This window comes from Anser cygnoides, chromosome 2 (assembly GCF_040182565.1).
Source record: "Anser cygnoides isolate HZ-2024a breed goose chromosome 2, Taihu_goose_T2T_genome, whole genome shotgun sequence".
In the NCBI taxonomy this organism is placed as follows: Eukaryota; Metazoa; Chordata; class Aves; order Anseriformes; family Anatidae; genus Anser; species Anser cygnoides.
In genome coordinates, this window is record NC_089874.1 from 46,653,447 (window position 1) to 46,671,987 (window position 18,541).

At 45.6% G+C, this 18,541-nt stretch overlaps 1 protein-coding gene across 2 annotated transcripts; it reads right to left on the reverse strand.

The window, feature by feature from the left end:
- Positions 1–93: 93 nt before the first annotated feature.
- Positions 94–18,229, reverse strand: LOC106038377 (C-C chemokine receptor type 8-like). Of its 2 annotated transcripts, none has more exons than XM_048053025.2 (3): positions 17,346–18,229; positions 6,244–6,475; positions 94–4,829 (listed from the first exon to the last, which is right to left on the reverse strand). In XM_048053025.2, the coding sequence occupies exon 3, from the start codon at positions 4,730–4,732 to the stop codon at positions 3,668–3,670; it is 1,065 nt and encodes a 354-aa protein (XP_047908982.2). In that variant the 5' UTR covers positions 4,733–4,829; positions 6,244–6,475; positions 17,346–18,229; the 3' UTR covers positions 94–3,667. The 2 variants fall into 2 exon arrangements, with proteins under 2 accessions (XP_047908982.2, XP_013040318.3); XM_013184864.3 differs by having other exon boundaries at positions 94–4,732; positions 17,346–18,217.
- Positions 18,230–18,541: the final 312 nt, after the last annotated feature.

Here is an 18,541-nt window from a genome sequence, read left to right on the forward strand (position 1 = left end):
ATCATATTTTCTCTCCCTTTCTCTCTGAGGAGGGGGAGTGAGAGAGCGGTTGTGGTGGAGCTCAGCTGCCCAGCTGAGTAAAACCACCACAGAACAGCAATAATCTCTTTATTCCATCTCTCCATGATAATGATCAACTTTCCACTAACTTAATTAACAAGATTGGGCAAGGTATTTTGACATACGTATTCACATTTCCACATGCAGCACCAGGAAATCCAAGTGACATCAAACCTGCATGTTTCTTGGTGCTTGCGCAGTGGTGTTTGCAGCTGATGACATCTCAGTACAGGAAAATTTGCTGATTCCAGCAATCTGGTTATGAGTAGATTGCAAAATTCTTATTTTTTCCTCATAATTATTTTTTATGTCACAACCACTGAAACTGAGGAAATGGTACATCTACTACCTGCTTTTTTTTCCAAGAGAATATTATGACTGCGAAAAAAAGGCAGATTGCTGTTGACAAGTTTCTACATAAAACAGAATGTGTAACAGAGGAAATGGCAGTACCAGTTCCTTAATGGTATAGTAGTAGTGTAGAGCTTCACCTCGTTTTTGATCTGATGGTGCTGTTACCCACAACAACTTCAGTGCATAGAAGAGCAAAAACTTCTGAGTATTTCTTAGTGTCTCCCCGGATTCCTTCCTGGCTGATAGTGTGTAAGAGCAACATAAAATCCAGTGGATTTACAACATCAGAAATAACATTTCATGTTTAGAGAAGAGGCACAATGCTTCTTGGAGTACTTAGGGTGATGTCTCTCCATTCTGGTAGTTCACACGGTAAAAGGAGCATACCAGCTCCTTTTTTGCAGCCATGTTAGACAAAGAATGAGCCTTCTGAAGGGAAAAGTGTCCCTTGGGATCTGCGATCATGATCTCAGAGAGATCAACCATACTGAAGTATGCTTGAGGAGAGGGTGGGGATTTGTATCTACCCTTTTGGATTCTTAAATACCAGTGTTTCAAACAGAGCAGAAGTAAGCTCTACAGTAAGTCCAGCAAAACCTACTTTTTAACTTCTTTGTTTAAGGCTTCACATATCATTTGGGATAAATTCTGGTATTATTCTTCCTTTCCAATGATTTCACAGCTGGACCGAAAAAAAAAAAAAGTAATAGAAACAAAGAATTTGGCCCTTTTGGCCCCTGTGATTGTCTTGTAACCTAGAGAGAATCCTAGTCTACTGCCGAAAACATCGCTGCATTATTGATGCAAGTGTCTTTGGCACATTTTAATTTCACACTTAAAGATCACAGAATTTCATGATGATGATGGAAAGAATTGTGCGTGTCTGGGGCATACCTGGTCTGTATCACTTTGAATGACATAGCAACATAAAAGGTGCATGGTCTTTGAAAAATTACAGTGAATTTCTGTAATTTAAAAAATTGTCTTGTCTTTACATGATTTCAAATTCAGTGAGGCAATTAAACACTTAGTGGAAACTAAGAATTTGGAGACCTTATTTCTTACGCCTAATCATTTCTTCTGAATAACAAGATTGCAGACATAATCCAGATCTGTGTTTTAAAATCAGAGAGTCATTGAATACTAACTTTAGATAAAAGCAGTCTTTGCTTTGTTTTGGCCTTTTTTTTTCACAACTATCAATAAAACAACTTGATCTGGGGTGAATCATTTCCTGTTTCACACCTGTCCAATTTCAGTCAGACTACTACATTAAGTTATGTATTAAATTATCTTTTCCCTGAAATCTAGAAGCCTAAAAAGTGAAGGTCACTCACCACATGTAGTTTCTACGCTTGAAGGCAACTTGTTGGTGCTGTAAGTCATATGCAGGATTGATGGGACCCGGGTCTCTTATTTGATCAATGTCTTTTCCCTGCAGCCAGGAAGCCTGGCTCCTGACTGCCAACTTTTGTGCCATCTAAGCTGCATGGGAAAGTGTCGTTATGTGAGAGCTGCTCAGAAAAAAATCCCTTCTTCACTTTTTCTCAAAATAAAAGATAACAAAAGAATGTATATAAAAAAATAAAATCTGTTGCTTCTTCCATTTTGCCTAAAACATCTATGGGTAAGACAGTAAATGTCACCGAACATTTTAAACAGAAATACTTTCACCCAAACTGCAAAACTCTAGCCACAGGGGAAAGGCATCTGACCTGCTGCGAGCCTATGTATCTTTTTAATCATCAAAGTGCCAGCACAGTACAAAGAACCCCAACGGAACACATCGACAGAGGACTTTGTTTCTAAATACCTAGAAGTCTTCTGAGAAGTAAAAATACGATAATAAAGCTGTAGTGCTTTTCTTACCCATTGAGGAATAAAATCTAGAAAAGTTAATTGTACTATCTAACGTAAATGAAAGGAGTATTTTCTACACTTAGTAACTAATGGCAAAAATCTTCTGACACTCAGATATGCATTTTAAATTCTTGAGAAACATAAAAAAGCAATTATATTTTCAGAAGGAAAGCTGCAACTGAGTAAACAGAATATATATTTTAGTAGCTTAGAAAATTCTGTCTTTAAGAATACCCAGGCTATGTTTTTCCCAGTTTCAGATGCCTTCTTGGTTAACTTTAACATTTTTGTTTACAGAAAAATAACCTCAGCATAAATGCTGTTTTTTCCACAGTGAACTTTTATTGGGATTTTAAGAACAAATCTTCCTTGGCAGAGAGCTGGAGACGTAACTTCTTTTGGTGAAAAGCTGCAGGACACCTCTGAATTCCATTAGATGTATTTTACAGGATACCAGCTCAAAAAAACAGTAAAAGGATCCTTTCATTAGCTTCATCTAAGCTTGGGAGTCATTAGAAAACCTTTCAGGAGCTGAGACATACAAAGATGCAGTTAATACATTTATTCAAAGGAAACATGTCTAAAATGGCAGAAAAAAATGTATGGGGAAAAATAAAAGAGCGATAGAGCCTATGCGCTATGTTCCATTTTGTGATATTTACACTGAACAGCAAATGCTGGGGCACAGGGTTGGAGGGCCCCTGCCTCCAGAGGGGACACAGATGGTGAGGCTGCTTCGATGGTACCTTATGCAAGTGTTTGTGCCTCTATGGGTGGCAAATACAGGGGGCACCTGGAGGTGCTGCTCTGCTGTTCTTGAAGATGTGGCTCCCAAGGGCTGCTATGGGTGGCAGCGGATGTCCCAGAGTCCCTCAGCAACCTGATGCAGCCCCACGCAAGGGGGCCTCTATCTGGGAGTGGAGGCAAAGGGGGGACCATCGCCGGCCCCTCTTTGCAATGTGAATCCATCCCATACCTGTTCCTTTCTCCACTTCCCAGAGGGAGTCCCACCCCTGTCCCAGGGACTCAGGGCTTCGTGCGGGGAGCAGCTTCTGCAAAGCAGAGCATAGCTGGGGGTGAGGCAGGAGCAATGCGTTCAACAAGGAAGAAAACAAGTAGGAGAGGAAGCATCCTGTTTGCTGAAACGTATTAAAAGTGATCTAATTAAAAATCACCACGTGGCAAGCGTGTAGGATCACCATTTTACAAACAGAGTGGTGCTCTTTGAAAGCTCACATTGCTGCTTATTTTGCCGTATTGGGCAGCACATCCCAAAAGGCAGCACAGGCACATGGGTCACCCTGCGGGGACACTGCACACATGGTGCAGCCTCGGGGGCTGTGCCGGTGCTTGGGGCAGCCATTTACTCTGGGGAAAGGGATCTCGGGTGGGCTCAGAGCACCCCTGCGCTGTCAGAGCAGGCAGAGAGCTGGCTGGGCACCGAAGATGACTGAGTGGCCCCAGAACCCCTGGTGGGGCTCCAGAGGACACGGACACAGGACTGAAGCAGTCCTTTCAGGTGGGCCTTGAACATCACCCCAGCGAAGGCGTAGATCACGGGGTTGAGGCAGCAGTGGATGAAGGAAATGGTTTCCGTCAGCTGTAGGGCCAGGGCAATCCGGTTGCTGGCCTGACAGTCGTTGATGATGTGCAGGCTCTGCAGGGTGTCCAGGAACAGCACGACATTGAAGGGGGTCCAGAAGAGGAAGAAAACAATGACAATGATGAAAATCATCTTGATCGCCTTGATCTTGTTCCGATTTTTGCATTTTTGGAGGTTTCTCAGTATCTGGGCGTAGCAGCAAATGAGGATGCTGAGGGGAATCAAGAGACCCAAGATATTGGCTGCAAACTGAGATGCAACCTTCCAGGTATTGCTGCCAGGGGGGTACGTGGGGACACACTGCATAGACTGCTCGATTTCCAGCTGCTGGTTGAACACAATGTTGGGCACAGAAGCCAAGCCAGCCACCAGCCACAGGACTAAACTGATAATTATGCCACAAGAGGCTGTCCGAATCTTCACGGCATAGACGGCATGGACAATTGCTATGTACCTGTCTATGCTCATGAGGGTTATAAAGAAAATACTGCTGTAAAAACCCGTGTAATAAATGCCAGCCATTATCTTGCACATAGCGTTGCCAAAAACCCACTGCTCTGAAGCATAGTGGGCTTGGAAAGGGAGAGGCACAACGAAGAGGAGATCAGAGGCCGCGAGGTTGAGCAGGCAGACATCAGTCATCGTCATCAGCTTCTTCCTGGTCAGGAGAACCCAAAGGACCAAGGAGTTTCCCAGAAGGCAGAAGACAAACACGAGGCAGTAAAGGATGGGCAGGAGGAGGGATTTAAACCTGCGAAAGCTGTTTCCTTCATTGCATGGAGCAGTATTTTCATCATATCCATAGTCGTACTCTGTTGTTCTGATGAACTGGCTTGTGGGATTCATCTCAGACATCTGTGCAAGAGAGAGCAAGAGGTAAAGGGTCCTGGCATGGATCTCCCTGGTGGCTTCTTCAGTTTGTCACTCCTGCCTCTTTTGGCCAACTTCAGTTCTTGAGTTTAAAAAACACCAAAATAATTTGGGGGGGGGAGGGGAGGGGGTGAAAGGGTGTTACTTGCTTTGTCATTTCTGAAGAATTGCAATGAATACAGCTTTAAAGTCATTTTACATGCTCTCCAAAAGTGAGTCAGTGCTTTACCCACCGTTTGTTTGTTTTTTTTTTCAGATGCCACCTCTTGACCACCATAAAAAAAGGATCTGGTTGGTAGAGTAAAGCGCTCACATTTTAAGAAGTACAGTTCTTTCAAAAGACACTGTTTCAGATGAGTTTGGCTTGTCGCTGCTAGGACACTTGCATGTTTATTGTGCATTTCACCTACGCTGTGCTGGCATGCAGGTAGATCATACTTCAAAAGAGCTTCAAACAGACTGATGCGGAGAAATATCACATGGAGTAATCAATGTTGTTGCACAGCAGCAATAATGCCAATGAGAGTGATTAATTCATTAAATGCAGCGTACGTGCTGCAGGGAAACAGGAGCATCTGCATGTGTGGCACAGCGAGGGATGTAGTTGGTACTTGCCCTCTGCTCCTGGTGTGGATGCTGCTGGTGCCTCACTGACCTGCCCCAGCTTTTTGGGGGCACCAGGCCTGCTTCAGCCAAAGTCAATCAGCACATGCACTGTGGAGAAACCTGTTACAAATACAGCACCCAGCCCTGCAGAGCTCCTTGCTCAGGAATAATGAGCAATCACAGAAAGGCAGGGCTGCAATCTACCTTGACAGTGCAATTCTTTCCTGTATTCAGCTTTCAGGTAGGGCATCTGTATTATTAATTTCAGCTTGGATTTCACACATAAATGTTGAGATTTTGAGTCACCAGATAATGGCTGTTTATGCCATTCATCAAAAATATTTACTGTTAATGCTATTCACCTCTTTTCTTGTGCAACCCTGACATGCTGTGACTGTGACCACCACAGCAGTGGTTATGCTTCTTAGGTGCCTGTCAGGGACCCGTTAAGAGCAGTCCAAAGGTTCAACAAGCAAAAGTCAGAAATTATCGAAATGTAATTAATACTGTGTTATAGGTATATATATATGCATATATATACAGTTACATAGAGATATATAGATGTAGAGATATATAAATATATAGCTATGTTCATCTGATGTGTAGATAGATCTGTAGACATATAGGTACAGATATATAAATATAGTAAGTCCGATTTTGGCAGAATTCAGAAGTGATTCTGCTTGTCTGAACAGAGCCTGGTGATGCTCTACCTCAGACTTCACATGGCCAATGCCTTTGATTCTCTTGACCAGGATAGAGCACTTCCCACTTTCTCCCCTCCCTGCATCAGTTGGCCAAAAGGGTCAAACCAAAAAAGCAGCTTTCCAGTGGGTATCAAGAGAGGTACAACCACCGCAGGCTCCCTTCCCCTGGTTACCAGAGCTCACCTGTTACTTTCAAGAGCAGCAGATTAAATGTTTATGGTCTCTACCCTGGGCAGCAAGAAGCCTTCACGCTCTCAGTCGTCTCCGGTCCCCTTCTGCCGTGTCCTTGTCCTCTCTCAGGCTCGTGAGTTCCCGAGAGGTTTAGTCCATCGCTGGTGGTTTTGGTGATGGCAGGTGTTGGATGGGCAGCTGCCAGTTACAGATAAGGTTTTGAGACACAGAGAAGGGTTTGGAGCTGCAGTAAACAGGAAAAGAGATGAGAAGGCTTAAAATTACACTCTGTGAAACAAAAATCAACTACGGCTCTTTTTGAAGACAGTACAAGCACAATAAGAGGTGCTTGCCTTTTAATGTAAGTTTGCAAAAATCCCTTTTCTCACAGCCACCTCTAATTTAAATGAAAAATATCAAAGTTGAGGTGTGTCCACCGGAGAACATGTAATGCTAGACACAAGTAGTGCTAGACCTGAAGAAATGTGTATAGATCCATTAAACGTGACAGCTCTGCAGCATTTTACAGAAGCTGATATATGATTTCCAAGAAGCGCATTTTAGTTTTTCTTTTCTTTCAGGTGATAACAACCTGCATACTGAAGCCTGGTTAAGTCCCTTTCTATTAGTAATGTACTAACTCTGAGCAAAATGAGAACTCACAGCTACATCTTTGCAATCATTTTTGCACAGCTTGTGGAGATATCTTAGAGTTTCTTTGCTTCCTTGGTGTTCCTTAAAGTATAATTTAGTGCATTCAGGACACATGGTCAAGGACAAAATAGCAGAACAAGAACAGGCTTGAAAATTTTTCTTTTACACAATCTCCTGAAATCTTTTTTTTTGTTGTTGTAGTTGTTTCATATATTGCTGTAAATTACGATAGTGCTTTATAAGTCAGGCAAATTATATACTTTTCATCCATTAATCTTAGCAATGGGTAAGCACCATTTCCCTGACTTACAGGAGCACAGAGAACCTAAAAGCCTCAAACATGTGGCAGACCCAGAGCATGTCAGTCATTAAAGTTATTAACCCATTCTTCAGTAGCAGATAGCAGCTCCAGCACCACGTAGCTTTCCAGCCTGAGAGCTGTTGTGTAAATGGATGGTGAAAGGCAGTCCCAAAGAAGAGCACAGCTAAATTCCGCAGACAGATGAATGAAAAGTGAGAAAATGGGCTGGGAAATGAAAGTAGTAGCCTAGTGAAGGACCTGGCATGAGTCAGTAGCATAGTCAGAAAGAACAGGACGGTCCCATGGGATGTTCACAGTGCTGCCAACCACTACGGCATCACTCTGCCTCCAAGTACCCAGCTTGTCCTATTGCTTAAGAGTCAGCACCTCCTCTTATCTATTTATATATTCATTTGTTGCAGAATTAATTTCTGGAATGTTGTTGTAGTAGAATTTGATTTTATTTTCTTCTCTATATTCCTTATATTTTAATTATGTGATTAATAATATGTCAATAGTGTGTCCCACTGTTACAAGCAACGATATAACACAATGTAACTCTGTTATATTACTTTTTTTGGTTTTAAAGGCCACTAAAGACAATTTTCACTACTTCTTATGATCAAAACATAAGCCGTCGAAAGGTGCCACTTCTTCCATTGGATTTTTTTGCATTAGTTTGGATGATAAGTTATTAACACATACAGAAAAATTAAATGGTGATTTGACATGAAGCCAATAAAAGAATGAAAGCCTCCATTAAAGATATATCTGCATTTAAAAACATTTATACATTTCCTAGAACAAGAAAGACTACTATAATTTTTCTTGAGCTATTTTCTCTTGAATGTGTTAAGATTTTGCAAAAAGATTTCAGTTCATTTGAGTTGTGTATTTTTAATTGGGAAATCTTTCAATGGTGTATTTCCTCCAGTCTTGATTCTAGGTGGCCAGACAAAATGTGGTGGGACAGCAGGGAAACATCAGAGGAGATGCTGCATACATGGTGCAGAGGGGAACATGCAGGACCTCGAAGACAAGGGAAAGATCTTCAATTAAAGTGTAAAAGGATAAATGATGGGTGGAGGGGGCTGGTGACTGCAGTGGCGGGAGGAAGTCTTCTGGCAGACCAGAGAGGACTGAGCCTGGGACAGGCATGATGATTTGGTAAAGGGAAGGGGGGGGGAAAACTGTGGTGATCGTTGAAGTGTTTTGGAGGGAAACAGCAGAGTTACAGTGCCTCGTGTAACATCCTCTAGAGCAGCCTTGCTGTGTTTCAAATAATATTCACATTTCTGCCTGGCTTTCAGAAAGGTTTGTGTACCTGTGCTGCTTCTGGCTGGGTGATATTCCTGACCCACAGCCGGCCCTTCAGGCTTGTCTCAACAAATAAGATTTATCAAATGTGAGACAGTGTCTGATTTCTCCAAGGCAGCAAAAGGAAGGGAACAAAGATGAGTTTAGAAAACAACAAATGTGGCTTTGGAAGGTTGTTATCCCCACAGGCAGGTGCGAAGCACAGGGGTGGCTTTGGGAACCGCGGCACGAAGGACGATAATGATGATGGAAACCAATGGCAGATGCCTGCTTTGGGGGACAGGGAGGAACCAGGGGCATCCAGGGGAACAGGCCGCTTGGGAGGAGCAAGGGCAGACAGCACAGCTGGGTTGGAAGGCAGTGCAGATAAATAACTACTGGTGTGTTCATGAATGCTGGTCCTGGCTCCTGGCTGTGCACTGGCTCCTCAGCTACCAGCCAGGCTAAAAATGCATGGAAAATATCACTGTGGGATGAGCCTCCCAGCTTGCCCTCTCCTGCTTGGGTGGTGGGGGTCAAGTTTTCAACATGGGGGCTGGGGACCCTCACACCCCAATGCTCAGCGCCAGGCAGGTCATGCTTCCCCTTAGCAGCCACCTGCTGCTGTTGCCACTGCAACAGCGCTTGTGTATATGTAACACACCCACAGTGAAGTTACTTCTTCTGCTGCTTTATCTTCTCTCATTCGCCCTTCAGAGCAGGAAAAAAACATGCAGCACTTTGTCTATCCAAGAACTTTGCAGCCCAAAAGTCACCACTACATGACAGTGACGTGGAGGCGCATACTCCAAACCACTCACAGCCCCACAGGCCGAGAGGCTCCACCACAGCCCTGCTTTAAATGGAAAAATGCCACAACCAAAACGCATCTTGCCATGAAACAACCTACATGGCCAAGCCCTCAGCTCCTGTAAATGACCAGATTCAGACGTGTCCAGCCCCTGACAGCAGTCCCAGAGGGTTTGCTTCACCCATGGCACCACAGCAGCTCCTTGGCCTTGGGGCAATGGCCAGCTTAACGTCTGCAAAACTGCTATGCCTGCTCTTGTGGAAACCTCTCCTTCCTCCTACAGATGATTTAGATTACTTGAGCTCGAACACAGAGAGGAAATTGTGGTTGTGACAGAAGATGCCACCAGCAAAAATATGCTCCGGCCTAAGGGGTGAGGGCTGCAAGCCGTGGTGTGGGTCCGGCCCTTTGGCGGGGCTGGTCGCAGGCCCCTTCCCACCACATGTGCTTGGTGTTGGTGCGACTGCAGATAGGAAAAGGTAGGAAAACCCATGTATGCTGCCTGGTGGTATATTTCCCAAGAAAATAAAATTTCTGAAGTATTTCATGGTCCTGCTAGCTATCGCAGCAGCTGGCTAGAAGGTGAGGGGCAGGTTGGTCTCAACATGGTGCTCTGCTTCCACCCATTGCAACGCTGGGCGCTCATACCCGAGAAAAGCAGTTTCCTCTGCCTTTGCTCAACAGCAAAATGAGAGCAGCTTCTTAGTCAAAATGAGGCCTTTCCCTCTCAAATCTGCTCTCACTTTACAGCTTATAATGTGGCTGAGGGCTTTCTGTGATGTATCAGAAGAGGAGTTGAAAAGGTGATAGAGCAAAAGAGGGAACAAAACTGGGACTGCTGATACTGAACCAAAAGGACATATGGTTTCCCCCCTTCTGCCTCCCCTGCCTTTTGATAGAGCAATGGAGCAAAATTTGAAATGCTTTATGAGCAGATAGGTCTAAATTTTACTATGTTTAGTTACAATGAAGGAAGTTTAGAAGCTTTGTATTACTTAGCCAGTTTCATCTGTAAGAAAATAGACTTGTATCTCAAATTGAGGGCTAGAGGACCCAGGTCTGGACGATGTGTCAGAAGATTAGGTGAGGAACTCATGCTATGCATATGTCCTTGGATGTGTAACCGACTAAGCTCAGTATGCATGTTGAAACAATAAGTTAAGAAAGAACGAGATGGCCTGAGCACGCTCAAGAATTGGGTTCAACCAGTGAACACAGTGAGGAATACGATCAATGACTGCCAGAAGACCCCAAAAGACCACCGGCAGAAACAAATGAGAATGCGTCGAGGAAATTTGCATATTTTAATGAGTTCCAGGAAATAACATGACTATGTTAATTATTCATTGGAAACCTAATAAATATTTGTAATTTGATTGCGTATAACCTTGGTAGTTGAGCAACTCAGCACGCACACTAGCTGGAGCAATCCCGTGTGCATCCAGCGCCGCAATAAAAGAATGCCTGCTTTCTAAAACTCCAAATTGAGTCTTAGAGAATTTCTTCGACCAGCTTTTATGGTATCACAAAATTGTTTAGTCAGCCCAACACCATTGTGGAGGTACAGACACATGTCAATATGCCATATGACAGAGTGGCTTCTTTCTCATTCTTAAAATAGGGAGAGCGTATTTGTACCTGTGTGTGCTAAGGTGGAAGAGTTTTTTTGGAATTATGTTTTTTTGTTGTTGTTGTCAGCTAGAAGGTATATTTAGGTTGGCTAAAATGCCCCTGAAAGTGCCAAGTTGTTCTGGGGGGGGATTTCTGCCTCCAAAATAGAGAAAAATTTATGAAGAACAGTCACAATATTTTACGTTGACAAGTTCCAGCTAAAACATTGCAACTTTTCATTTTCTGAATGTGTCACTTTCAAATAGAGTGGGTTTTTAATATACATAAATAACCTCTTCTTCCAAACCTTCTTCCTCAAAAGCACACAGACACTAAAACTTAAAAAAAATTCCGGTAGAACTAAGATGCATTGGTTTTGCTGATAGAAGATAGAATTTGATTTTTTTTTTCAGCTTGGTCAGCAAAAGTATTGACTCATATTACAGTAAAAAAGTGTTTATGGTTTCCGACTCATAGAAGGATGTATTTGGCATTGTTCTGCCCACCTCTCCTGATGCAGATGCTCAGTGCAGACAAAGAAGCAGGAAGCCGGGGAGTCCTACAAAAACTGTTGCAGTTTGTTCAGAAGAAGCAGCTGGAGGTGCTCTGTGGGGTCTGGACCACCTCCCTCTGCTCCACACTCTGCTTTCCTCTGCTGGCACCAAAGCCACACAGATTACAGCTTTGACAGCTGCAGCCTTGCACAACTGCTCTGTTTCACCAGAGCAGAAATCAGTGTGTTGCAAAACTTCCAGGACAAGTAGCTCATTCATAACAATGCAAGCAGGGAGCGGGGCCTTCTCGCTCATGTTTTGCAGCATGCAGGACAGAAGGAAGCAAACAAACAACATTACTTGTGCAGGGAGTCCTGAAGAACAAGACCCTTCTCTGCTCATCCCTTGGCTGATGCTCCTTTCTCACCCTGCTTTTTTTTCTCACTCAGGTTTTTAAACCTGCTGTCCTGCACCTAGGGAATGCCAGCACATGGGCACCTCTCACATCAGCACCCTCTGCTTTGCCTCAGGGTGGAGAACTAAGAAGGATGCAAGCAAGGATGAGTTAAAGAGATGGCAGAAGTCTGAGTCCAGTCCCTGGCTAGAAGGCAGAGCCGTGTCCCACCGTCCATCCTTCCACACAGTCACTGAGCCTGCTCCTACAATCCAAAGCTCCCTTGGTGTGGTTTAAGTCAGTTATTTGTCCTTTCTGTGGAAGATCAGTTGCTGCTTTCTTCCAGCTGCTTTAAAATATCCGAAGGTCTTGTTCCCTTTTCATCTAAATAGCTCATATTCCATCAGTTTTTTCCTTTTAGGTCATGCTTTCTAAATTGTTAATCGTAGCCACTGTTCTCCTCTGGCAGCTGCCTGGCTGTCCTTAATCTTTTTCCATCACGGTGCCCAAAACCTGACACAAAGCCCCAGCTGAGGCCTGACCCCAGTGAAGCAGAGTGGAGGAGCCCCCTCCCTGGGGTAGCTGTCAGCTTCTGCAGTCACGCAGCACTGCTGATTCATGCTTCCTTTGCTGGATGCCAGCCCTGAGTCCTTTTCTCCAGAACTGCTGCCTTCTTCATCCTGTGGCCTTGGCTGAACCTGCCCTAATGCAGAACTGGGTTTGCACTGTTTGTCTTCACTGAACTGCAGCCCATTGCTCACAGGCCTTTTAATTCATCAAGGTTACTTCAAGTAGCCATCCTGTCCTGCTTTGTCTTTGCACCCCCTCCTGAGGTGGCGGCATGCAGAAATAAAATGATGAAAACCTGCAGTGGTCCTTCATCCAGAGCATTAATGAACACATTGACTCCTGCAGGGGAAGAGAGTACCCCAGGGGTCCATACTGGGTCCGGTCCTGTTAAGCATCTTCATTAATGGTCTGGATGACGGATCAGGGTGCACCCTCAGCAATTTTGCTGATGATACAAAGCCAGGAGAAGTGGCTGATACACTAGAGGGTCATGCTGCCATCCAGAGGGACCTGGACAGTCTGGGGAATAGGCTGACAGGAATCCCACGAGGTTCAACAAGGAGGAGTGCCAAGTCGTGCACATGGGGAGGAACAACCCCATGTACCAGTCCATGCTGGGTGCCACCCAGCTGGAAAGCAGCTTGGCAGAAAAGGATATGGGGGTCCTGGTACACACCAAATTGGATATGACCTAGCAAGGTAACCTTGCCACAAAAAAAGCTGAGACTCTGAAAAAAAAAAAAGAGGTATGACTTCATCCTGGAGGAGAGAAGATTCAGGGGGATCTCAACAACGTCTTGAAATCCCTGAAGGGCAGGTGCAAAGAGGATGGAGCCAGACCCTTGTCAGTAGTGCCCAGGGACAAGGCAAGAGGCAATGGGCACAAGCTGAAGCACAGGAGGTTGGATCTGAACATCAGCAATCGCTTCTTTACTGTGAAGACGACTGGACACCAGCATGGGTTGCCTGGAGAGGTGGGGGAGGTTCCCAGGAGGGGCATGCACGGTGTGGTTCCATGTCTCCCATCTCCCCCTGCCCTCCCCGGGGATGAGAAGAGAGGCTTTGCTTGGGCTGCTGCTGCCCACGGGAAGGTGTGATGAGGGCTCAGTAATGTCACAGATAAATCTGTATCTGAGCTGCTGATAAACAGGAAGCTGCTGAGAAGCTTTATGCTTTTTCTTGTTTTTTTTTTTAGGTTCTTTTGGTCTGTTTTTTGTAGCTATTCTTTTTTGCTTACTTCATCTCAGGAAACACATTTTCTGCCACCTCTTGCAGGAAATGTGCAAGATACAAAAAGTGTTTTGAAAACCTCATGGTTAGCTCAGCCCACTCAGAGGGTGGTGATGAGACAGAGCACCAGGCACCAAGGGCATGGCAATTGCACTGGAATAAGCCCACAGCTGAGTTAAGAACAGTGATAGTAAAGCTAAAAGGGTTTGACTTTGCAGAATACGGACACTTACACACATTTGTGCTACAATCAGACTTTGTACTGGCATCAGAAGGAGCTTTCAGAGCTTTCTGGTCAAGGGTATTGGGGCACAGCTGCTATCCACAGGAACAGGCTCGTGGGAACTTATTTCCAACATCAGAAGACCACTAGGGATCCTGCTGCCCAAACCAGCCTCCCCCACCATCCACACTGCTGCAAACAAGAGCAGCCCTGCTCCAGAGCTTGCTGGGGAGAGGGATGGCCACAGCAGGTACACAGCCTGCAGGGACCAGTGCTCACCGTCATTAAACCCACCCCTGATCTTGCATGCCTTCACGCCTGCTGTTATTCCTGGAAGGGGTGAATATTAACCAGATGCATTTTTAGCAAGAAGGAAGGTGAGACCAACAAGAAGTTGGGTTGAAAAGGATGAGGAGTGTCTTTTCAGTACGTAGATAATTGGGGCAGGTTTCCTTCTCACTGCCAAACTGCAGTTTCCTGTTTTCTTAGTTTGCCCAAAGCACAAGAGGGTTTCTACTGGGTTTTGAATGAGTGGGACAAAACAGATGATTTTTTGCCACTGCATGGGTAAAATCTATATTTCTTTTTACGACACCCAGATTTTTTTGCTGTCTGACTCTTTTCAGATACACTCCAATAATTCCAAGAACCATTATGATTTCATACCTCCCCTCTTACAGGTTTATAGGTAGAAGAGTAAAAAGTTAAAAGTTTAGTTCACATTTTGCAGTCACTAGGTGTGAACGTGTCTTTCTGAGTAAGACCAAACACAAGACCAACTTTTCCAACTGTCCTGGTTCCAGTTAGGACAGAGTTAATTTTCCTCCTAATAGCTGGTAGGGTGCTATGTTTTGGATTAGGATGAGAAGAGCGCTGATAACATGCTGATGTTTTAATTGTTGCAGAGCAGTGTTTACACCAGGCCAAGGACTTTTCGGCTTCTCGCTCTGTCCTGCCAGCGAGCAGGCTGGGGGTGCAGCAGGAGCTGGGAGGGGACAGACCCAGGACAGCTGACCCAAACTGGCCAAAGGGGTATTCCATACCATCTGACGTCATGCTAAACAATATATAGGGGTGGCTGGCCGGGGTGGGGGGCTGGCTGCTCGGGGATAGGCTGGGCATCGGTCAGCGGGTGGTGAGCAATTGCATTGTGCATCACTTGTTTTCTTACACATTCTTATTATTAATACTATTATCATTATCACTATTATTACTATTATTGTTATTATTATTTTCCTGTCTTAATAAACTGTCTTTATCTCAACTCACCGGCTTCACTTTCCCGTTTCTCTCCCCCATCCCAGAGAGGGAGGGGGGAGGGTGAGCGAACGGCTGTGTGGTGTTTAGCTGCCAGCCGGGTTAAACCACAACACCAACACAACCAACAAAAGACAGGGTTTATAGTAATCTGTCCACATTTCTTGAAGAGAGCGAAGGGCATCTGAGAAATCTGGAAATTGAGTTGAGACACAATGCTTTAAGCAATCTTTGAAGAAAAAGGAAGTTCTCAGATTTGTCACAAATATTGAATGTTAATAATGAAAAAAGATTGCCTTGGAAATTAAGCCTGTCCTTCATTTACCCGAAGTGCTGTTCTGCTTGTTTCATCTTTATTCTACCAAATATGTGCAAAGCCAAAGATGCCAAACTCAAAAAACCTTCCCTGTGTGAGCTTTTCTTGAAGAAGGGCCCAGTGTACAGGTGGTGGCAGGCAGCACAGAGCCTTGCACCTCACTTAGCCAACAGTGGTTGTCATAAGCTGAGGCAAAGAGAGTTTATCTTTCTGAATGCTTAGGGCTTTTATCAGATAAGGGGTCCAAAGACAGAGCAGAAGAACCCCCATTTATCCCTGCTGTATCTTACTTCATTTCTCTAAGTCTCCAGTTTTGGAAAATTAAAAACAGAAAATTACACCAGAAATTCTCCACTGAAATGCAGTAAAATAGATCTACAGTTCAGGACACCAAAGTGAGATTATACTATGATTATACTATTAAAAAAAAAAAAAAAAGATGCACGATGTTTTGGGGTTTTCTTTTTCTTTTGAAATATGAATGGGTATTCTGATAAGCCATCAGACAATTGACCACATATACCACAGGAGGTTGACATTTAATGTACTTCCCAGCAATGCATGCTGTTCAACAATATGAGTGTGCTCCTGACATGATTTCCTTTATCTTCTCAGCCTTAAGCTTTGTATGAAGCACACCCTTTTACTCTCCCATTGCATAAAAGAAGGAAGTCATTGCATAGAGAACTAACGCATTTGTTTCGAGTCTCTCTAGAAATCTGTGACAGAAAATGGGAATTGCGTTACTCGCCCTGTTAAAAATTCAGCCCTGCCTGCATCTGGAAGTCACTCACCAGCCAGAGATGCTTTTAATACAAAACTGGTTTTTGGTATATTTTAGGTCAATGGTCCCAAACTATGGCCTGAGGGTGGCAGTGGGCAACAAAATCATACAAGAGTTCTTCATGTGTCACAGGACCGTGTCAAAAGTAGCATTTTCTATCCCTCCATCAGACTCCTGATCCCAAGGGTCCTCCGAGAGATTCTTTAGGAAATAATTTCATGCAGGCTTTAGGGCACACACACAATCAACAAGAAGACTCAGAAGCAAACTGAGGAGTCTGGAAAGGACTCAGACAGGTCTGTCTAGCAAAACTAGCCGCAACTACAGTGAGCACACTCCTGTTTCAGCATGGCTGTGCTTTCCCAGAGCATGCACAACAAGGGGTACAGCAGAAAGTTCTGCCTGCTCTGGCTAAGAATGAATCTTACATTAATAAATAAATAAATAAATAAATAAAAATAAAGCAAAAGGAAAGGAAGAGTTTCCAGCAGAGCCAGCAAAGTGTTTGGCTCACCACTTGGCAGCACAGGTGGTCGTGCCAGCACAAGGTGCCCCAAAATCACCCTCCTGGACTGTGGCCACTGCAGATGCAAGGTGCAATGGGAGGAGGGGGCTCACCTGCTGGGGAGGGAAATCCCATGCACGGAGAGAAAATCATGCTCTCATAAATGTCAGCCGAGGGGTTAAACAGAGGTCTCCTGTTTCACTTGACTCATTTTTGGAGATCTAGCTGCGTGCAAAAGGGTAGAGTCTTTGGCCAGCACCAAAGCATGAACACACAGCGCCTGAGCTGAACACATCCTCTGCTCCCTCACTAGTGTACCTGGCCTTCAAATCCTCCCTCAGCTCGGGCACAGGCACTGGGGGCCAGGTTACAGGAGGTGGCAAGCCCTAGGGAGCTGGCAGATGCGCCGTCTCGTTGCCACCAGAGGCCTCGGGTGCAACAACGCAGGGATTGGGGACACTGGAGCAACCAAGTCTGCAAGCAGGTGCTGGCACAGCTGCGGGAGGAGGAGGTGCAGGGCAGAAATTTGGCCTCGCAGGGCACAGAATACAAAAGGAGGGTGCAGAAAGGGAAATGAGAGGGACAGTGGGAAGCTTTGGGCAGGTTGTCCACAACGCTGGCTTGGCAAAATGAATTCCTACACACCCATACCTCCGGACAGTACCTACCTCCCCGTCAGCTCTGCTTCAGCCTCCTCCTTCTCTTCCTCCTCCTCCTCCTCGGCCAGTGGAGCAGGAGCTGTGTGGAGGCAGCGGGCAGCTGGAGCAGCTTTTGGCAGGGGCAGCAGCTGCTGGCCACGGGGGCCGTGCGGGCAGCAGGAGCGGAGGTTGGCACAGAGACAGCGTTTTGGGCCTTCCCCCTTCCCGAGTGCTCAGCTACACGTAGAGCCCAGTTTTCTGGACTGTGCCTTTCCATACATGAAGGCTGCGGTGTCCCTGATGGCTGCGGCTGCCAGCTGGCTTCTCTGCCTCCAATCCTGAGGTGGGGTCCTGGTGTTGCCTGCGGATTTTACAGCAAGCCGTGAAATCGGATCAAAAGCTCTGTGTTGGAGCAGTGCTGGAGCAGGGAGCAGTGCGGGTCCCCTGGTCTGGACTAGGCTATGACATGGTGTTTCTTCATGTCACACTGCCTCTTGCCCTGTGCACCATCTTCCCCCTGGGGTCCCCTGGGGTCTGCTGGAGGTGTCCCCCTGGAGAGGCCCCCACCAGAGTCTGTCCCAATGGCCAGAGCACCCTCCTGCAGGGGAAATGCACATTTAAGTCTTGGTCTCACCCAGGCCTCAGAACTCAGTCCTCCTATCCCTGGAAGCCAGCACTAACGCCTGGCTGGCCAAAATGCCCAGAGGTAGGGGCTGCCACTGCACATCAGGGACCACCATGGGATGGCAGGGGCTACCACAGGACGTCAGGGACCACCGCAGGTCATCAGAGGCCACCCCAGGACATCAGAGGCAGCTCTGAGTAGCAAGGGGCATCTGGGCAGCCCAGGAAGAGCAGCAGGAGGAGGAATGCAGACAGCGTGTGCTCGTGGCACCCAGACAGTGAGTTTTCCAGACCCCAGTCACTGACAGGAGTCCTAACAAACCCGGACACAGATGTCCCTAATACACCCGGACACAGATGTATTGGTGCTCACATGCTGGGCACTCCTCGGACAAATATCTGACATTTGTGGGCACATGGGCACAAGGGCGAGTGAGTTTTGTGTTAAAAAAATAACTCCTCCTTAGTTTTGGGTTGAGCCTGGCTGTGCTGCTCCTACATATTGCAACACTATTATTTCCTTCAATGCTACAGCCAGCCCTGGGTGCTGGTCTGATCCTGCTGCTACTCAGCCTCCCTCTGCTCTTTTGGGTACACAGTGC